The following is a 22,510-nucleotide window of genomic DNA, read 5'->3' on the forward strand; positions in this document are numbered from 1 at the left end:
AGGACGGGCCAGCAGACGTTTGACACGCATCGTTCTGAAGCTCACACTTCATCTTCAGCAAGCAACTTGCTGCACATCGGCAGATACGGCAAGTGTCCGAAACACAGAATAACAGGAGAGTCCAGCCAGACGAGGGTCCAGCTGGTAACACCCGTCCTGGCCAAACTCAAACGCTGCATGTTTACCCTTTTGTTTGGAGACACTGCTCACTGGGCCACGTCCCATCAAATAAATACAAATAACTAAATAAATCCTGTGTGAGTATATTTATTTCTGCTATAATATACACGTTGTTTTATAAAGCTGCATTATTACAGCTTTGCTGATTTTACTGATTTTTATTTTGTATAGGTTCATTTCCATTAATGTGATTTGTTTATCATCACGCGTGGTCACCCTAATGGGCTCAAACGCATCAGCAGTGTGACAGTGTGTGTGTGTGTGTGTGTGTGTGTGTGTGTGTGTGTGTGTGTGTGTGTGTGTGTGTGTGTGTGTGTGTGTGTGTGTGTGTGTGTGATAGTGCTGCCATATCACAGTGAACAGCAACATGGTGACAGGCACGTTGTCTCGGTCCAAACCGCACGGCGTCAGACAGCAGCGCACGCACAAGACACCAAAGGCACACGTGCAGGCACACGTTTCATATGCTGGAGGGGGATGTGACTGCGACAAGATCGTTCGATTCAAACTGCGGTTTACACGATCATCACGTGAGCTCGGTGCAGGAGAAGACGGCCGAGCGGCTCCAGGCCTTTGGCGTGCCGGATGAGCGGGTTACGGTCTCCCCTCCACATGTCTTCCCGTGTGCCGACACAGAGCTGTGTCTGACGCCGGGACTCGGCAGTGTGACGTGAAACTGACAACGGGTGAGGAGACTACACACCGCAGAAAAACGCAAACCTCTCGAGTGAACAAGAACAGTACGCGTGTCTAGAAGAGTCTCCCAGATCAGGTACCCAGATCACGTTTCGCTCTCTCTCTCTCTCTCTCTCTCTCTCTCTCTCTCTCTCTCTCTCTCTCTCTCTCTCTCTCTCTCTCTCTCTCTCTCTCTTTTGCTCTCTCTCTCACTCTCTCTCACTCTCACTCTGTAACTGCAATAGTCAGGCATAGCAGAAAACTGCAAGCAGACTGAAGCGTGTTTTGTCAATAAGTAATAACCACGCTGCGTTAGATGCATATTTAGCAATGAGAATCCTGCTAAAATGCTTATAGGTAAACTCATTAGGGGAGGAAGACCTTGGACACTGCCTCCACCAGCGTCATCAGAGCACACCCTCTGACCTCTAACCTCTGACCACAGGAAGGCCCACTGCGTTAGCGTTCACGCCTCTGCCTCACCACCACACTGACGCTAGCCCCGCCCACCTTCCGGCCAGCGACCAATCAAGCGTCACCGGAGAGCCCTACTGCTCCATGTCTTCCTGCAATGAAATACAGACATCTCTGGCAAAGGATCTGCCTTGAGGAGGACACTGTATCAAACGCATATGGCTCTAGGTATTTAAAATGAACAGGAGGGGTGTAAAGTTACCAGTGGAGAAAGACAGAGTGAGGGAGGAAGAGATGAAGACAGGAATCGACTTTTCTCTCTTCCCCCGGCACTAGCCATCCTCTCATCTTTATCGGCGACGCCATTATTGCCCTGATGTGTTTTTTCTGTCCTCTCGACTCTGCGACAGTGCGGATCTCATTTTTAGCGTGGTCATTCTGGAACGGGTGTTTTTCAACTTAATAGACGTGCGTGTCATTACCCCCAATAAGGGTCATTTCCCATAAGGCACGGAGCCGCGTGGTGTGCGGGAGGAGCACTTACTCCTGATCCAGGGCCTGACTGGAGGGGACGGGGAGTATCGTGTTGCCGGGCATCATTACAGGTTAAACTCAGACCCTTCTGCTGTCCCCCCCCGGATCTGAATATGACGGATCAAACGGGGCACGTGGGCTGCGTCAGAGATGGGAGCTGGTGGTCTGTGACGTGAGCGCAGCATGTTTGTGGCTTGGACAGCTCGCGGTGGAGATCCCTCCTCATGAACCTGACAATCCTCTCTGAGGGAGGGGCGGAGGACAGTCCTCTCCACATGACAACTGGAAGAGGATCTGATCAGCCCGGGATCAGCCCGGGATCAGCCCGGGATCAGCCTGGGATCAGCCTGGGATCAGCCCGGGATCAGCCTGGGATCAGCCCGGGATCAGCCTGGGATCAGCCTGGGGCGAGACGTATTCTCTCCACATGCATTTACCCTTCTGTCCTTCAGCCTGGCCGGCTGTATTCTTTACGGTGCACTCACTCGAACTCTTTCTGAATGCCATTCGCTCTTAAAGGCTTGAAAGGGCTCACAGTGAAGCTCCCTCTCGATCTGTCTCTTTGTTGTTTAGCAGAGGCTGCTGGGGGATCTGGGGGCGTGGCCTTCATGGAGGGATCTGCTGAATGACTACATGAAGAACCACAGCTCCTTCTCACTACCAGCATGGGGGGAGGGCTGGGGGGAAGCGTTGCCATGCCTACACAGCATCCCTTAGAGCAACACATAGGCGATCGCATGCGTAGTCATGGCGTAGAGCGACGAGGCCAGAATGGAGGTCACATGACAGGAGTGTGTCCAGTGCTGGAAGCAGCTGGCCGGAGACCGAGAGCATGAGAGAGAGGGGCCCACGGACCACGTGCAGGAACTACCTCCAGGGGGAGGGGCTGAGCTGGGGGGGCGGGGCTGGGGGGCGGGGTCTCATCCAACTAAACACGCAGGTAGGGGTTAATCTGTAAACGTATGTAACCCCCCGACAGAACCTGAACAGCTTCTCCAGGATCCCGTCACAGGATGTGTGAGGTGAGAAAGGCCAGGAGTAGATGTACAGAGGGTGGAGACATGGGGAGGGTGGAGACACAGGGAGGGTGGAGACACAGGGAGGGTGGAGACATGGGGAGGGTGGAGACACGGGGAGGGTGGAGACACGGGGAGGGTGGAGACATGGGGAGGGTGGAGAGACCAGGAGGGTGGAGACATGGGGAGGGTGGAGAGACCAGGAGGGAGGAGACATGGGGAGGGTGGAGAGACCAGGAGGGAGGAGACATGGGGAGGGTGGAGACATGGGGAGGGTGGAGACATGGGGAGGGTGGAGAGACCAGGAGGGTGGAGAGACCAGGAGGGAGGAGACACGGGGAGGGTGGAGACATGGGGAGGGTGGAGAGACCAGGAGGGTGGAGAGACCAGGAGGGAGGAGACACGGGGAGGGTGGAGACATGGGGAGGGTGGAGACATGGGGAGGGTGGAGAGACCAGGAGGGTGGAGACATGGGGAGGGTGGAGAGACCAGGAGGGTGGAGACATGGGGAGGGTGGAGAGACCAGGAGGGTGGAGAGACCAGGAGGGTGGAGACATGGGGAGGGTGGAGAGATGAGGAGGGTGGAGAGACCAGGAGAGTAGGTGCATGTGTTCTTTGAGAGGCAGACGTGTTCGCGCTGATGCGGCCTTCACAAAGCCTGATGCTACACAAAAGGAGACGTTCCTGCAGCTCGGAGATGAAAACGCACTTTCAAAGACGAGCCACGAAGAGATGGGAAACGTAAACATAAACAGCAGCGCGAGGGAGGAACTGTTGTGGTTGGGTATTGTGGTGGTTGTTGTTGTTGTTTTGTGACAACGCTGAAGAGCTTTGGTGTTAAAGCGTGAGGCTACATCACTGGATCCTGCAACATTTTGTTTTCATGAACTTTCATAGAAATAATTATGAAGATGTCAAGCCAACATTGGGCTTTGGAGGTCTAATGTAAAGACGGAGCTCCATTTAACAGAAATTAATACAATACAAATGCAACGCAAGATTGCCATCGAGAGGTAGTTTCATGAACACTTTAGAAGTCTCTTAACAGATCAATTGTAAATTATCTTCTGTCCAAAGCCAACTAATAGATTCATAGTGCCATATCGATCAAACTATTTTAAGGCAGACTATCAAAGTAAAACATGCTGGACACACACTGGGTTTTGTTCTGGTATGTTTTTAAAGACACGCCCACGGAGGGAGAGACGACCGTCTCACGCTCTCCTGCGTGGGGAAATTAGGCCACGCGGGTCTAATCTGCACTGACTATGTTTGTCTCAGAATGTCAGGATGCCTACAGGGCCCCCAGTGAAGGATCTTTAAACAATGTGGATAGGTTTCACACACATGCTCCCACACTGGCTAGAAACCAGCGAGATTTACAGCTCAAATCAGCATGCACACACAGGCACGCAGCTAACACAAACAGGGAGAGATTAGCTGTGTAGTACGCCATAAAAAGTTGAACCATTTTTCAAATCAGAAATGTATAGTTGAGGATTGTAATTAGAATTAAAGATAGATAACGATTTATAGGCTTTCTTTTTTGCGCTTATCTTTGCATAAATAGCCATTTGGTCTGGGTGACAGTTTGTTCATTTAATGATGTCTGCCCACATTTACAGGAAAAAATAACACCTGATGTTGCCAAAGCCGCAGTGTTTACACGTCAGCGTGAAGAGACGGAGTGGCAGTGGTGTTTTAACATTACTCTCAACATGCATCGGAGTTAAACCACTGCACGTGTGTCTGCATCAACACAGACGTCTCAGCAGGTCTACTGTCATCTGCTTCGTGTAGGTCTATACACAGATATATCTTTTTTAGTTGAGTTTGACATGCTGTTTTTGCTAGCTTGGTTTTATAGTGTACAATAAAGCTGAACTCAATTACAAAGTGTATTCTTCTGCGTTTTGATTTTGCTGTAATAAAACCTCCCAATATTGCACGCATCTTATCATAACTGCCAGCATCTGCCAATAGCGAATACAAATTTCTAGCACATCATTACTATATATTTCTAGTACATTATTACTGTATATTTCTAGTACATCATTACTATATATTTCTCAGGTTTGTTCAGTCAGCAATAAGGTGTAAATGCAGTGCCCATTATTTAATGAACTGAATTTAATCACTAAAATCAGGCATTAGGGTCTATGCTGATTAATCACACTTGTTTAGGTTATTAAAAATTCATTAGAAAATATTTAAAAAGCGCTTCTAAAGGTGTTTCCTACTTGGTCCCTGTTTAGCTCGATGTTAAACCCTGTAATCCTCCGCCTTTTCTGTGGGAGCTTGGGAGCAGGAAGGACTTCAATCTTATTTTGGACCTGGTGTCCAGCCGGACGGAGAACGACAGGATGGACTCTGCGCTGATGTCAGTCTTGCATCATAAAAGTTACCAAAAACACATTTGGTGTGCTCCCGGAGAAGAGCTGAACATCCTGTACGCTCAGGACCTGCGGGACTCTGGGAACGTGGCCTGCTTGGCTGTGAATGCTACTGGAGTGTGGGTGGGGGACTGCAGAGAAGCGAGCGTGTGCGAGACCTTCCCTTACCTCGTTGGTGTTCCAGCGGTGTCTCTCTTTGGGCAGCGATGAGCACTTGGGCAGACATTCAAGCAGCTTCTTGGGCAGGTAGATCTTCAAATGTCCATGTTCATCTGGGGACAGAGAGAGAAATGGCTTGTTCAAAAGAGATCCAGGAGATCCCCTGGATCCACTGGATCAGGTGAGGATCTAACAGATACCCTACACAAGCTGGCAGGTCAAAGAAGTGGGTGCATTTTATGGGATTATAACAGAACAGCATGAAGGGCAATTCTGTGCTTGTCCATGAATCCCTCGCAAAAAACACCTCAGAAACGAGTAAATATGACTTGGCAAAAAGGACACACAGAAGAGAGAAAAGTCAAATCCAAACTGAAGACGTTAGTGTGAAATGGGGCTGTGCTGAGAGTACGCTGTGCGTCTGCACCGTCATCTGGGACTACTGTGGTTTGCTGTGTTTTTCCTCGTATGACTGGAAAATTCTTTTCCACCTTATACTCACTTATCATGCAAGAGTGTATGTTCAAATACATAACAAGTAAATTGGGCAACAGAGCAAAGCATTTCAAGGTTATTGATAACCGTTTGAATCAAGAGCTCAGGCTTCTTAAGGAACTCGATGTTTAGCCCTGAGGGAGAAGGTAGTTCCACCGTGCGTGCTGAGCCTGTTCATGAATAAAAACGTGAGTGAGTGAGCAAGCAATGGAGACAGAGAAAGAGAGAGAGAGAGAGAGAGAGTAAGACAGTGTGAGAAGAAAGATTGCGAGAGCTTATGAGATGAGCGTGGTGAGCATGTCCTCTAGTAAAAGCGTGAAGACGTTGGACAGTAAGAGGGGGGGGGGGGAGCTACAGATGAAGGCAGCGTGTCCATGGGGACTCAGCTTGACACACACTCCAACTTTAGGTAGAAGAACAAACAGACAGCCAGAGGGGGAGACTCACTGTGAAAGTGGGATGACTGCCCTGCTCTGTGCTCCACTGTGGGATCGGTTTGCGCCCTAACTGGGCGTAAACCAGCGGACATGTAAATAATTTAGATACCCGAAGCAACCCTCAGAACCCATCAGCAGCGGAGGATCATGGAAGCAGGATGCTGTAAATCTCTGAGCTTTATTCCCGACATGTAATCTGTCCTAATCTGCGTCAGCACAGACGAAACCACACACCTCACTGCCTTCTTACACCCGAAAGGATTTAGAAAGATTGAATGGCTGAAATAACTGACTAAAATAATCAAACAAAAAGAATGTTATATGCATTAATGTGTACTTTAAGCTTAACATTACTTTAAAATTTCTTTCTGTTCTTTGTAATTACAGTTTAGTGAAAATGCCGCACATAGGTGAAGAGTCCGATCCCAGTTTGACACCTAAACACATGATAGTGAACCAGTTCTCTCATAAAGGGCTTCGTGAAATACCTGTAAAACTGAGACGTCAGCCTGTCGCACCACTGTGGAAAGTTCTCAGAAGCACCACACAGTGTATCACTCTTGAAGTGTTACTGCAGTACTGCCTGAGCACGGATACGGCTCAAGAGACTGCTAATAAGAGCTTGGAGAAAGGCTGGTGTGCTGTGAGGAACCTCACCAATGTCACACATTTATCACGACTCTTCTGGATCCTGATGAATCATACCATCCAAGAAATGTAAAGAACTTTGGTCAAAATACCGCAAGCCCATCTTTAGTAACAACACACCAGGGCTGAATATATCACAAGGCATATTGCTATTGCGGTATGGAGAAATAGAATATGTCTGTTCATATCACACAGGCTCCACTGTCATCCCACAGATGGGGCTCACAGAGGAGTAAAGAGAGGAGTGATGATGGCTGGTCTCTGACCTCACACATGTCCACCCTCACACACGTCCACCCCTCTGACCTCACACACGTCCACCTCCCTGACCTCACACATGTCCACCCCTCTGACCTCGCACACGTCCACCTCCCTGACCTCACACATGTCCACCCCTCTGACCTCACACATGTCCACCCTCACACACGTCCACCCCTCTGACCTCACACATGTCCACCCTCACACACGTCCACCCCTCTGACCTCACACATGTCCACCTCTCTGACCTCACACATGTCCACCCTCACACACGTCCACCCCTCTGACCTCACACATGTCCGCCCTCACACACGTCCACCCCTCTGACCTCACACATGTCCACCCCCACACACGTCCACTCCTCTGACCTCACACATGTCCACCCCCACTCACGTCCACCCCTCTGACCTCACATGTCCACCCTCACACACGTCCACCCCTCTGACCTCACACATGTCCACCCTCACACACGTCCACCCCTCTGACCTCACACATGTCCACCCTCACACACGTCCACCCCTCTGACCTCACACATGTCCACCCTCACACACGTCCACCCCTCTGACCTCACACATGTCCACCCTCACACACATCCACCCCACTGACCTCACACATGTCCACCCCCACACACGTCCACCCCTCTGACCTCACATGTCCACCCTCACACACGTTCACCCCTCTGACCTCACACATGTCCACCCCCACACACGTCCACCCCTCTGACCTCACATGTCCACCCTCACACACGTTCACCCCTCTGACCTCACACATGTCCACCCTCACACACGTCCACCCCTCTGACCTCACACATGTCCACCCCCACACACGTCCACCCCTCTGACCTCACATGTCCACCCTCACACACGTTCACCCCTCTGACCTCACACATGTCCACCCCCACACACGTCCACCCCTCTGACCTCACATGTCCACCCTCACACACGTCCACCCCTCTGACCTCACATGTCCACCCTCACACACGTTCACCCCTCTGACCTCACACATGTCCACCTCTCAGACGGAAGGTCTGGATCTCTCTACCGATCGGGCCTCAGGGGGGACGGAGTGGCAGGGGAGTTCTGAGCGCTGCCCGTTAACCCGCTGCTCCGCATTAAAGCAAAGAAGCGTTTAAATGATGATGACTCTCAAGATTGTGGAATCTTAATCTGTGTTGCCACTGGTGCAATGTATATACATGCACAAAGACACACACAATCATGCATACACACAAACACACATACACAAACACATACATACACAGCAATAAACACACAAACACACACACAGAGCAACAAACACACATGCACACACATATACATACACAGCAACAAACACACACACACACACAGCAACAAACACACACACACAGCAACAAACACACACACACACACACACACACACACACAGAAAGAGAAGTCAAGAGAAGTTTTAAGCCGAGCCCTGAGAGAGAGAGAGTGGTCAGAGTGGTCATAGTATCTGAGCTTGGGTAAAGTAAAGCCTCACATATTCACACACTCACAGTTACACACCAGCATATGAGAGGCAGCCTCGCCCGCTCAATCACGCATTTATTAACAAAAATCCTGCAAATACAGAATTTGAGGAGCTTCTAGTGCTGCTGGTCTGGACCAAAAACTAATTTCTTATTTAGCAAGTGCACTAGAGGCAAGAACAGCCGGCCAGCACATGAATACCAATCAGAGCTCAGTGCTCACTCTAGCCCCGCCCCCACACCCGACCCGCCCCCATCTAACCCCCCCCTCCCGCAGCATCTGAGGGGATTTTCATTACTTCCTCGCCTTTGAAAAACAGGGGGAAACGAACATCAAAACATGCCCTTCAGAGTCCCAGAGGAGATGAGAGAGAGAGGCAGCCCAGCTGGACGAGGCCCCGCCCCCTCTCACCTACCCCACGCACCCAGTTGCTCTACAACTTACAGGCAAGTCACGAATCCCACAGTGAATACGGAAACTTCTGGAAACAAGCGGAGGTTCAGAAAGATGAACATGAGCGCCAGACGTCACCACGGTAACATAGCACGCTACCGCACACGTGGGTGAGGGAACATGCGGCCCTTCACACGCCTCACTCAGTGAGACAGAGTCCCTCTGGCACACGTGGCACACGTGGCCAACGTCTCCCTGGCGTGAGGTCCACGTGGGCGGAACCCGAGCTCTCCAGTGTGAGCAGGCTGCACTGACACCCAAATCCCTTCATTTTTTACCTTGTTAATTATTTGTCTGGAATGAAATTGTGACCTAAATCCCAAAACATGACGCACTGGAAAAAAGGGATCTTGTGTGTACATCCTCCGTCTTGTACGCAACCTTTGAGGATTACCGCAAATTTGCCATCCATCGTGACTTTGGACGTGCGCTGCTTTGAACGTGCGCTGTTCACACGTGTGCGTCTTGTCTACACGCAGCTTGCTGCTGGAGGAGGTGCGTTAACATGGAGGAGAACAGAGGAGAACATAGTTCATCGGTGCCATGTCACTTTTTAATGAAAGACGCTGTTCTTTTCCATTAAACTGTCAGAGCTGACGGACATTTTCCGTTAGCATGCGTCCATTTGTAAACGGCGCGTTGCTTGGTGCAGTGATTCACCTGTCGACGCTGCTTTGTTTCAACCTCCGTCAGGTATAAACTGCTCTCCATGGACTTTCCACACTCTTCTTTTATGATTCTTTTCAAGTTATGCACAATAAACGGGGGGGGGGGGGGGGGGGGGGGGGGGCTGACTGAAGATAGAGCTTCAGAAGGCAAATTTGGAGAGGTGCGTCTGCAAAGAATAAGGAGAAGGTGACATTTATAGATTTGATTCTCCGTCTCACTCCGCACACAGCAGACGAGCGTCTGCGCAGGGATCTGTGTAGCTGTGGGACATTTTGATCCCATTTTAGAAAATGTGAGCTTTGGAAGAAATGCATTAAAGTGTCCCGACAGAGTGGCACATTCACAGAAAGGCATCAACATCCTTCCCTCTGACCTCTTCAAATGGAGGCCGACCAATTCCAGGGCCGCTGTGTTTAGGAGATCAAACCAGAGCAGGATGCCGTAGTGATGACAGTACGTACTAGACTTCACAAAACGTCACTCCATAAGCCAGATTTATAGCACAAACATTATAGGGGTCTTCAGATTGGCCATTTCAAGGGATGAAGACTTTATCCCATCTGTGACATTACGGAGATGTTTCACTAAAGACTGCAATGTGTCTCGTGAGAAACATCCCAGAAAATCAAATCTTAAAACATCTCACATCTCCAGTTAAACTTTCATTCCAAGTAGAATTTCAAAGAAATTGCAAACCAACACACCGCTGATTCCAGACCCCAGCTGATTCATTTTCTTTTACCTGTAAAACTGTCATACACGCATTAATCCTGGAAAGTGAAATCCTCAAGTGAGATAGCTGTCAGTTAATTATAAAACTTTCTATAATAAAGACAGCAAGAAAATGCTGGGAAAAGCAGCACTTAAAGCTCCCAGTTCTGATATTAAGGAGCGTCGGGGGAAATTTAGAATTTTTTTCCCCTATTTTTTTGCAAATAAAATTAATGTGACAGAAATAAAGACTCCTTGCGCAGTGCTTTCAGGGCGGAGGAGGGAGGGCCTGGTTTTGCATGCTAATTCATCAAAGTGCTGATAAACTTCTCCTCAAGTAATCTCACCTCAACTAGCGCATTAGCTACATCAGCTTTGATCAGGGCAGTCCGAGCGCGGGGGTGCGGCAGGACGGTGAGCGGTGAGCTCAGACCTACACACTCTGCCTGCACACACACATGCAGCACAAGACACATGGGTCTAGCGCCCCCACTGGTCATTTCACACACACACACACACACACACACACACACACACACACACAGACAACACACACACAGAGATAGATAGATAGATACTTTATTGATCCCAGAGGGAAACATACGTACACACACAGACACACACACACACACACACAGACACACACACACACACACACACACACACATACACACAACACACACACACACACACACACACAGACAACACACACACACACACATACAGAGACAACATACGTACACACACACACCACACACACACACACACACACACACACACATACACACACATACACACACACACACACACACACACACACACACACACTGCAGATCCTGTAATTTTTCATTCCACTGAGCAGCTATCACATATATTACCATAATTCAGTGACAGGGAGACAATGCAGAGGTGGAGCTGGTGTGAGTGAGGAAGAGGAAGCTCTTCTGAGCTGAATCAGGTGGGACGTCCTGTCTGTTAAGCACTTCCAGCTCAGCACTACACCAGAGGTGGAGATCTGGCCAGCACGAACCACCCGAGTCAGGCTAGGACACCCTCCCCTGAGGTCATATGTGTTCACCCCCCCACCACATAAAACAACCGCACATAGTAACGCAGTTCATCAACACTGCAGCAAATGAACCTGGTTCCTCTGTAGCTGTGAACGATTAAATCGCTATTGAATTAACAACGACTCAGACTTGGACCATCAGGTTCTCAGGTTCTCAGGTTCTCAGGGTTCAGGCTTCAGTCGTGCTGGACGTCTGCGAGGAGCTTTCAAGACTCCAGCAAAGTGAAATAAAATGCAGCTTACAGTTACTAACCATCCCTGTGAAATAAAGAAGGAATCAAAACAATAAAGAACTCTGTCCTCACGCCTGTGGGAGGAGTCCACAGGGACGGCGGCGTTGACCTTGAGCCAGCCCCCTCCAGGCTGTGGGATCATGGGAAAGGCGTCTGGGTGCTAATCTGACGCTCTTAAAGGGGCGACGGTGTGTTTCTGTGGCAGGATGTGTCACGGGGGCCTGGGCAACCGTCACCCCGGACAGCAGAACAAAGCGCTTTTAGAGTGGGAGAAGGAAGAGCTGATGGATGTGGATCTCAGCGCAAGACCGTCCTCTCATGGATCTCAGAGTGAGACCGTCCTCTCATGGATCTCAGAGTGAGACCGTCCTCTCATGGATCTCAGAGTGAGACCGTCCTCTCATGGATCTCAGCATGAGACCGTCCTCTCATGGATCTCAGAGTGAGACCGTCCTCTCATGGATCTCAGAGTGAGACCGTCCTCTCATGGATCTCAGAGTGAGGACCGTCCTCTCATGGATCTCAGAGTGAGACCGTCCTCTCATGGATCTCAGCGCGAGACCGTCCTCTCACGGATCTCAGAGTGAGACCGTCCTCTCATGGATCTCAGAGTGAAACCGTCCTCTCATGGATCTCAGTGCGAGACCGTCCTCTCATGGATCTCAGAGTGAGACCGTCCTCTCATGGATCTCAGAGTGAGACCGTCCTCTCATGGATCTCAGCGCGAGACCGTCCTCTCATGGATCTCAGCACGAGACCGTCCTCTCATGGATCTCAGAGTGAGACCGTCCTCTTATGGATCTCAGAGTGAGACCGTCCTCTCATGGATCTCAGACTGAGACCGTCCTCTCATGGATCTCAGAGTGAGACCGTCCTCTCATGGATCTCATCCCCAGAGCGTCCTCTCGCTTTTGTGTCTCCGTGACGCTGCTTCCCGCCTACATGTCCCTCCACGCTACAGGAGAGCCAGATGTAGGAAGACAAAGCCATGAGCCACCCGAAGGCTTCACGACAGCATGGCCATCAGACACTAACACACGTGATCAGACGCACGTGATCAGACACGCGTGATCAGACACACGGAGCTGCCCTGAGTGCGTTTAATGACGGGGCCAAACCTGCTGCCCTCCCTCCCAGCGGCCCGCCTCCCGGACGCCGCGGCGCTGATCAACATTCACGTTCTGACTTCACTGAGAGTGATGTGTCATCCAGAAGAGAGCACAGCCTTACGGGCAGAAGCATGACATCATGGTCCCAGCGAGCACTGCTGGCTTGCTCCTCCGCTCCTCCGATCACATTCAATTCAGCTTCGCCCGGCCACGCCAAGATCGATACCAATCAAAGGCGTGATTGCTCTATTGTTCTATGTAATAATGCAGCTCCTTTATTGACTCCACTCCCCATTACCATCAGACATCTGGGCCTTCCATACATCACACGCCTGATAGTGATCTGGCGTTTGGCTAATGAATATCTTGTTTACAGGCTTTGGGCTTAAATGCTACGTTTCCCTGGGCCCTTTTTTTTCTTTTTTTTTTTTTGCACATTAAAGAGAAATTAATGTCAATGTCGTCAAGTGAGAGAACCTGGCCAATGGTATTAGAGCGTTTTAGCTTCACAAACATCTTTAAGATGGTGCGCTATATGCAGCAGAGCTCGGGCCCCTGCAGGAGATGATGTCTTCATTAGGATGGGTTCTTCTGGTATCTTCATCAGAACGCTGCACGCGACACGGAAATAAAAGGACCGGTGTTGGCTTCAAATCTCCCATCAGCCTGTGATCTGGGTGATATCAAATCGAAGACACAAGTGACACGTGCACTGAGGACGGAATAGACGTCACAATAATTAAATATCTGGTGGAACGGTGGACGTTAATTGCACCAATCTGTGGAACGAAATCTTTCAGGCAGACGTAGATGGCACATTTGCACGAGTCAATGCAAGTGCACACAGACGTGCAAAGCTGGACTCAAAGACAAAACACAAGTGCATCTTAATAGTGTTTGGGGGACCTAACTCATCCTGGAGATGGTGCTCACTTGGGCTGACATGGGCAGGGGGGTCCAGCCCATTTCTTACACTACACATAAGACAAACAAGTAAGTCCAGACAGCATTCAGTAACAGATGCATTCATCAACACCAGGGATATGAGAATGCTCTAATACACATGGACTCAATCATGCAAATGAGTGTATGAATACAAATGGATAAAGAGCTGAGCTATGCATACAAAATGCACTTTAGACTGCTGGCGCACAACTTGTCCTCTCCACTCTCTCCGTCTCTCTCTCTCTCTCTCTCTCTCTCTCTCTCTCTCTCTCTCCCTTCCTCTCTCTCTCCATCTCTCTGTCAGAGCTGCACATGACCACTCTTTGGGTGTGTTGTTTTAGGACTCTCACTCTGCTCCTTGGATGTTAGACTGTGCTTGTGTTCCTTTGACCTGCGGGGCCCTTCTGCGTGAGCGTGGCCCACCCTATGGCCGCCGAGGTGCAGTCACATCACACCCGCCTCAGTCCTGCAACGTGAGGCCTGCCACACACACCCAACCAAAACACACACCCCCCATGCCCATACGAACGCCAAACACACACACTCCCCATGTCCACACGGCCACCCCACACACACACCCCCCCACGCCGACCCGCCCACCCCCACCCGCCCACCCCCCCACCCCACACACACACACCCCCCACGCCGACCCACCCACCCCACACACACACCCCCCACGCCCACACCCCCCCACCCCCACACACACACCCCCCACGCCCACCCCCCCACCCCACACACACACCCCCCACCCCACACACACACCCCTCACGCCCACCCCCCCACCCCACACACACACCCCCCACACCCACCCCCCCACGCCGACCCGCCCACCCCACACACACACCCCCCATGCCCACCCCCCACCCCACACACACACACCCCCCACGCCCACACCCCCCACCCCACACACACACCCCCCACACCCCCCAACCCACACCCCTGCCCCACACACACACACACCCCACGCCCACCCCACACACACACCTCCCACACCCCCCACCCCACACACACACACCCCCCCACGCCGACCCGCCCACCCCCACACACACACACCCCCACGCCCCACCCATCCACCCCACACACACACCCCCCACGCCGACCCGCCCACCCCACACACACACCCCCCACGCCCACCCGCCCACCCCACAACCCCCCACACACACACCCCCCCACCCCACACACACACCCCCCACGCCCACCCGCACACCCCCCACGCCCACACCGCCCACCCCACACACACACACCCCCCACGCCCACCCCGCCCACCCCACACACACACCTGCTCTACCCGCCCACCTCCCCCACACACCCACCCACACACGGCCGCATCACGCCGCCCTCACGCCACCACTCGAATAAACCCTTTGATTAGACTCCGCATCTCAATTAACACTATCTCCCACCAATTTGCCCGATCTTTGAGGCAAAGAGTTTCCTCTTAATTGCTGTTGCATTTCTGAAAATAGCGGCATGGCTGATAAAGCAGTGGAGAAATGGAATATTAGGTCTGATAGCAGCAAGAGAGAATTAATGGGCTGTCATCCTCACAGCCGACACAGAGAAGCCCCCCCCCCCCCCCCACGACCTCATCTCAGCCTGTGACTCCTGCCCCAGAAAATACGAATATATATATTTAAATATAACAGAAAATAGAAAAAATACAGTAGATCAGGCTACTGTATGTAACAGTATAATAGTGATCTCAGTAGGGGCTAAAAGCACATGTATAGAGGAATAGTAAAAACGTATGTGGAAGAATGTGGTAGAATGAAGAGAGAAAACTCTGAATAGATCTGTGTCCACACATGTGTGGCTTCTTTAACTGGTTGGACTGGTCTGGAATGTCCACTGGTCCAGTAAAAGCCAAAAGCAAGTCGGGCCTTCTGGTTGGGCCTGGCATGGACCTGTTGACAACATCTGACCTCACTCATCTCGCAGGTCCCGCCACAGTAGCATGTGTGAGATGAGCTGAAGGCCAACGCATCCAACACAGCAGCACCTCCTCCACCTGGGCCAGAACCCACACCTCCTCCACCTGGGCCAGAACCTACACCTCCTCCACCTGGGCCAGAACCCACACCTCCTCCACCTGGGCCAGAACCCACAGTTCCTCCACCTGGACCAGAACCCACACCTCCTCCACCTGGGCCAGAACCTACACCTCCTCCACCTGGGCCAGAACCTACAGTTCTTCCACCTGGGCCAGAACCCACACCTCCTCCACCTGGGCCAGAACCCACAGTTCCTCCACCTGGACCAGAACCCACACCTCCTCCACCTGGGCCAGAACCTACAGTTCCTCCACCTGGACCAGAACCCACACCTCCTCCACCTGGGCCAGAACCTACACCTCCTCCACCTGGGCCAGAACCTACAGTTCTTCCACCTGGGCCAGAACCCACACCTCCTCCACCTGGGCCAGAACCCACAGTTCCTCCACCTGGACCAGAACCCACACCTCCTCCACCTGGGCCAGAACCTACAGTTCCTCCACCTGGGCCAGAACCCACACTTCCTCCACCTGGGCCAGAACCCACAGTTCCTCCACCTGGGCCAGAACCCACACCTCCTCCACCTGGGCCAGAACCTACAGTTCCTCCACCTGGGCCAGAACCCACAGTTCCTCCACCTGGGCCAGAACCTACAGTTCCTCCACCTGGGCCAGAACCCACAGCTCCTCTACCTGGGCCAGAACCCACAGTTCCTCCACCTGGGCCAGAACCTACAGTTCCTCCACCTGGGCCAGAACCCACAGTTCCTCCACCTGGGCCAGAACCCACAGTTCCTCCACCTGGGCCAGAACCTACAGCTCCTCTACCTGGGCCAGAACCCACAGTTCTTCCACCTGGGCCAGAACCCACAGATCTGCTGGTACACGCTACAGGCCAACCTGCAGGCACTGAGCAGCAGGTCTCCTAAGCGGCAGGTCTCCTGAGCGGCAGGTCTGCACTCTGCCGTCTGACAGGCAGGGCAGACACTCTGACACTTAGCTGATGTTTGTGAGTGTGTTCATTAGACATGTGTCACCTGGAATTGGTCTTGATTACTTATGGAAAACACTGACAATAAGGGGGGGGGCAGTGACAGGAGGGGAAAGATAGAGAGAGATAGTGAGAGAGGGAGAGAGAGAGAGAGAGAGAGAGAAAGAAATGGAGTACCAGAGTGATAGAGAGGGATAGAGTGTGGGATAAAGTGTGGGATAGAGAGAGAGAAATGGAGTACCAGAGTGATAGAGAGGGATAGAGTGTGGGATAAAGTGTGGGATAGAGAGAGAGAAATGGAGTACCAGAGTGATAGAGAGGGATAGAGTGTGGGATAAAGTGTGGGATAGAGAGAGAGAGAAACAGATAGGTCCAACAATCTGAGACTCCTTGGTGTCTGAGTTAGTGAATACGCCCACGCCCACCTGGCCACGCCCACCTGGCCACGCCCATACGGCCACGCCCATATCCGCTGGACACTGATTAGGCATGACAATAAAGTGCTGCTTCCAAAAATACAGCAGGCATGCCAGTGCACAGTGGCCATGCATAAACATGAATAAACATGAATAAACATGAATAAACATGAACCGTAACGGAGCTGAATGAGAATGAGGCGCTGGGTCCTTACTTTTTTTTATGTACCTCACCACCAAGAACAGTCTCACCCCACCCCTCCCCAAGAACAGTCTCACCCCACCCCTCCCCAAGAACAGTCTCACCCTACTCCTCCCCAAGAACAGTCTCACCCCACCCCTCCCCAAGAACAGTCTCACCCCACCCCTCCCCAAGAACAGTCTCACCCCACCCCTCCCCAAGAACAGTCTCACCCCCCACCCTCCCCAAGAACAGTCTCACCCCTCCCCTCCCCAAGAACAGTCTCACCCCTCCCCTCCCCAAGAACAGTCTCACCCCTCCCCTCCCCAAGAACAGTCTCACCCCACCCCTCCCCAAGAACAGTCTCACCCCTCCCCTCCCCAAGAACAGTCTCACCCCTCCCCTCCCCAAGAACAGTCTCACCCCACCCCTCCCCAAGAACAGTCTCACCCCTCCCCTCCCCAAGAACAGTCTCACCCCTCCCCTCCCCAAGAACAGTCTCACCCCTCCCCTCCCCAAGAACAGTCTCACCCCCACCCCTCCCCAAGAACAGTCTCACCCCCTCCCCTCCCCAAGAACAGTCTCACCCCTCCCCTCCCCAAGAACAGTCTCACCCTACTCCTCCCCAAGAACAGTCTCACCCCCCTCCCCTCCCCAAGAACAGTCTCACCCCTCCCCTCCCCAAGAACAGTCTCACCCCACCCCTCCCCAAGAACAGTCTCACCCCCACCCCTCCCCAAGAACAGTCTCACCCCTCCCCTCCCCAAGAACAGTCTCACCCCTCCCCTCCCCAAGAACAGTCTCACCCCTCCCCTCCCCAAGAACAGTCTCACCCCACCCCTCCCCACGAGCAGTCTCACCCCCCCTCAGAAAGAAGTCACCCAGCCACAAAGATGAGAACTCCTGCATAATGAGGGACTCCGTTTCATCGATCTGATTCTGTTAGCTAAACGCTAGACCCCAGTAAATGTATTAGACTCACATCTGTGCCACCCTGTTGCAGTTTCAAACACGCCCCCCCCCCCCCCCCCCCCCCCCCACAGCAGCCGGTGCTGTTCCAACGTGACACTCCCTTCCTCTCTACTGACTATGCAACACAACTGTGAGGTGGAAATAAGCGCCCTCCATGTGCAAGGAAAACTAATGGATGTCAGAGCACAGAGATGAGGGTGTGGATGGTGTGGGAGTGGAGGTGTGTTCTGGGGTGCGGTGTGTTCTTGAGGTGGGGGGTGTGTTGAAGGGTTGGGGTGTGTTATGGGGAGGGGTGTGTGTTCTGGGGAGGGGGTGTGTTGAAGGGTTGGGGTGTGTGTTCTGGGGAGGGGGGTGTGTTGAAGGGTTGGGGTGTGTGTTCTGGGGAGGGGGGGTGTGTTGAAGGGTTGGGGTGTGTGTTCTGGGGAGGGGGTGTGTTGAAGGGTTGGGGTGTGTTCTGGGGAGGGGGGTGTGTTGAAGGGTTGGGGTGTGTTATGGGGAGGGGGGGTGTGTTGAAGGGTTGGGGTGTGTGTTCTGGGGAGGGGGGTGTGTTGAAGGGTTGGGGTGTGTTCTGGGGAGGGGGGTGTGTTGAAGGGTTGGGGTGTGTTCTGGGGAGGGGGTGTGTTGAAGGGTTGGGGTGTGTTCTGGGGAGGGGGTGTGTTGAAGGGTTGGGGTGTGTGTTCTGGGGAGGAGGGTGTGTTGAAGGGTTGGGGTGTGTTCTGGGGAGGGGGGTGTGTTGAAGGGTTGGGGTGTGTGTTCTGGGGAGGGGGGTGTGTTGAAGGGTTGGGGTGTGTTATGGGGAGGGGGGTGTGTTGAAGGGTTGGGGTGTGTGTTATGGGGAGGGGGGTGTGTTGAAGGGTTGGGGTGTGTTCTGGGGAGGAGGGTGTGTTGAAGGGTTGGGGTGTGTGTTCTGGGGAGGGGGGTGTGTTGAAGGGTTGGGGTGTGTGTTCTGGGGAGGGGGGTGTGTTGAAGGGTTGGGGTGTGTGTTCTGGGGAGGGGGTGTGTTGAAGGGTTGGGGTGTGTTCTGGGGAGGGGGGTGTGTTGAAGGGTTGGGGTGTGTGTTCTGGGGAGGGGGGTGTGTTGAAGGGTTGGGGTGTGTGTTCTGGGGAGGGGGGTGTGTTGAAGGGTTGGGGTGTGTGTTCTGGGGAGGGGGGTGTGTTGAAGGGTTGGGGTGTGTGTTCTGGGGAGGGGGGTGTGTTGAAGGGTTGGGGTGTGTGTTCTGGGGAGGGGGGTGTGTTCTGGGGGGTGCGGTGTGGAAGGGAGCCGGCTCGCTTACTGTTGGTGCCTGCATCATCGCCGACACCCTTTGGAGGGGCGTGGCCAGCGTAACCGACGGCAGCCCGGTACGTACGATCTGGGTTACGCATTCTCTTCAGTCCTACAGGGAGCACAGCGAGGAAGGAAGAGTGAGGGATAGTTCTCCACACACACACACTACACACACACACACACACACACACACACACACACACACACACACACACACACATACACACACACACACACACACACACACACATACACACACACACACACACACACACACACTACACACACACACATACACTACACACACACACACACATACACACACACACACACACACACACACACACACATACACTACACACACACACACACACACACACACACACACACACACACTACACACACACGCACATACACACACACACACACTACACACACACACACACGCACACACACATACACTACACACACACATACACTACACACACACACACACACACACACACACACATACACTACACACACACACACACACACACACACACACACACACACACTACACACACACACATACACTACACACACACACACACACACACACACACTACACACACACACACACACTACACACACACACACACACACACACACACACTACACACACACACATACACTACACACACACACACACACACACACACACATACACACTACACACACACACACACACACACACACACACACACACACACACGCACATGCAGGCCTTTACTTTCTGCTGGAGTGCACACATCTCTAAGTTTGGGACAGAGCCTTGGGCCCCAGGTGTGAAGAACCACACTGAGATTCTGGTAAAATGTTCATCACTCTTGGTTCATTGCGCTAAATATATAAATAAGAACCGCACATACAGAAGGTTCAGACATGAGCTCGGTTCATCAGTGACAAACCTACTGGAGACCTTTGACCTTTGTTGTGGTAGGAGGAACTGACTGGACTCCGAACCCCAGAAATGTCAAGGCTCAAGGACAACAATGAACACCTTCTGTTTACCTGTGCAATAGTAGTGGAGAGATTTACTTAAGGCAAGAGAACAGCTTCTTGGCAGTTCTGTGTTATTCCACCTCCCATGGAAAACCCAAAAAACCCAAACCCAGTGACTTCATCTTAATTCCAGTATAGGAACAAGACGATCAACATGCCAGTCCTGGTAGCAAATCTGCAAATGATACGGAGATATGCAACAGGGAAGCCACCGCCCTCCACCAGCTCCGCCCCCCCATGCCCCCCCCCACCCCCCACACCCCCCACACCAACCCCTTTGCTTCACCACATGCTGCCTTCTTGATATTTCCACATGGAGAGATTTGTGCACCTTTCTGCGCTGTTTTGGAACAGTTCCGGTCCCCTCGGTGGCTCTTAAAAACGCCTGAATATTCTGCTCCACTAAGTTTCTCATGGAAATACTCACTGCATTCACGCCAAAGGGGCTTTAATATATTTATCGCACGGCAGATGAGAGAAACATGATGTTACTTGCCAAAACGCACACGTTGTAAACGCACCCAAGGTCACGGCGTATCACTGCTCTGCGCTGCTTCATTACAAAATCATACGCCAATACAGCCTGACTGCAGCTCATACCAGCTCAGCCTCAAGGTCAGAAGGTCATTTCTCGCTATTTCAGCCTCTCGACGTTACTAATTAAACTGTGACATATTGCACAGTCTAAAAGACCTCACTCCATCATCAACATATTATACATGCATGGACATTAATTATCAGATAGCAAAACGCTATTCATCACACTTTCAAATACCAATGTCCATATCGTACCTTCTAGGTACAAAGAAATTACTTTTTTTTTACAGGGTGGAATATTCCAAAAACTTTAGCACTGACACATGTTAAGGTCATCAGAGAATCTCGAACAATTAGTTTCCAAACCCGAGTCCAATATAACTGTGAAAGGCAATATAAGGAGACAAACAACCTGTTGGAGGAACTTTGACACCCGCTCTACCATCTCAACTCTCACACCCGCTCTACCATCTCAACTCTCACACCCGCTCTACCATCTCAACTCTGACACCCCCTCTACCATCTCAACTCTCACACCCGCTCTACCATCTCAACTCTCACACCCGCTCTACCATCTCAACTCTCACACCCGCTCTACCATCTCAACTCTCACACCCGCTCTACCATCTCAACTCTCACACCCGCTCTACCATCTCAACTCTGACACCCCCTCTACCATCTCAACTCTCACACCCGCTCTACCATCTCAACTCTCACACCCGCTCTACCATCTCAACTCTCACACCCGCTCTACCATCTCAACTCTCACACCCGCTCTACCATCTCAACTCTGACACCCCCTCTACCATCTCAACTCTCACACCCCCTCTACCATCTCAACTCTGACACCCGCTCTACCATCTCAACTCTCACACCCGCTCTACCATCTCAACTCTCACACCCGCTCTACCATCTCAACTCTGACACCCGCTCTACCATCTCAACTCTCACACCCGCTCTACCATCTCAACTCTGACACCCCCTCTACCATCTCAACTCTCACACCCCCTCTACCATCTCAACTCTGACACCCGCTCTACCATCTCAACTCTCACACCCGCTCTACCATCTCAACTCTGACACCCGCTCTACCATCTCAACTCTCACACCCGCTCTACCATCTCAACTCTGACACCCGCTCTACCATCTCAACTCTGACACCCCCTCTACCATCTCAACTCTCACACCCCCTCTACCATCTCAACTCTCACACCCGCTCTAC

The 22,510-nt window shown here is 52.0% G+C and overlaps 1 protein-coding gene across 1 annotated transcript in view; it reads right to left on the reverse strand.

Moving 5' to 3' along the window:
* Positions 1–22,510, reverse strand: part of LOC143517066 (uncharacterized) — a 154,327-nt gene that overhangs the window by 125,892 nt on the left and 5,925 nt on the right. Inside the window, exons 3-4 of the mRNA XM_077009588.1 lie at positions 19,715–19,816; positions 5,381–5,484 (exon numbers count right to left, since the gene is read on the reverse strand). Of these exons, the coding sequence (XP_076865703.1) occupies positions 5,381–5,484; positions 19,715–19,816 (206 nt within the window). The remainder of the gene's footprint in view (positions 1–5,380; positions 5,485–19,714; positions 19,817–22,510) is intronic.

This window comes from Brachyhypopomus gauderio, chromosome 1 (genome assembly GCF_052324685.1).
Source record: "Brachyhypopomus gauderio isolate BG-103 chromosome 1, BGAUD_0.2, whole genome shotgun sequence".
NCBI classification, from domain to species: Eukaryota; Metazoa; Chordata; class Actinopteri; order Gymnotiformes; family Hypopomidae; genus Brachyhypopomus; species Brachyhypopomus gauderio.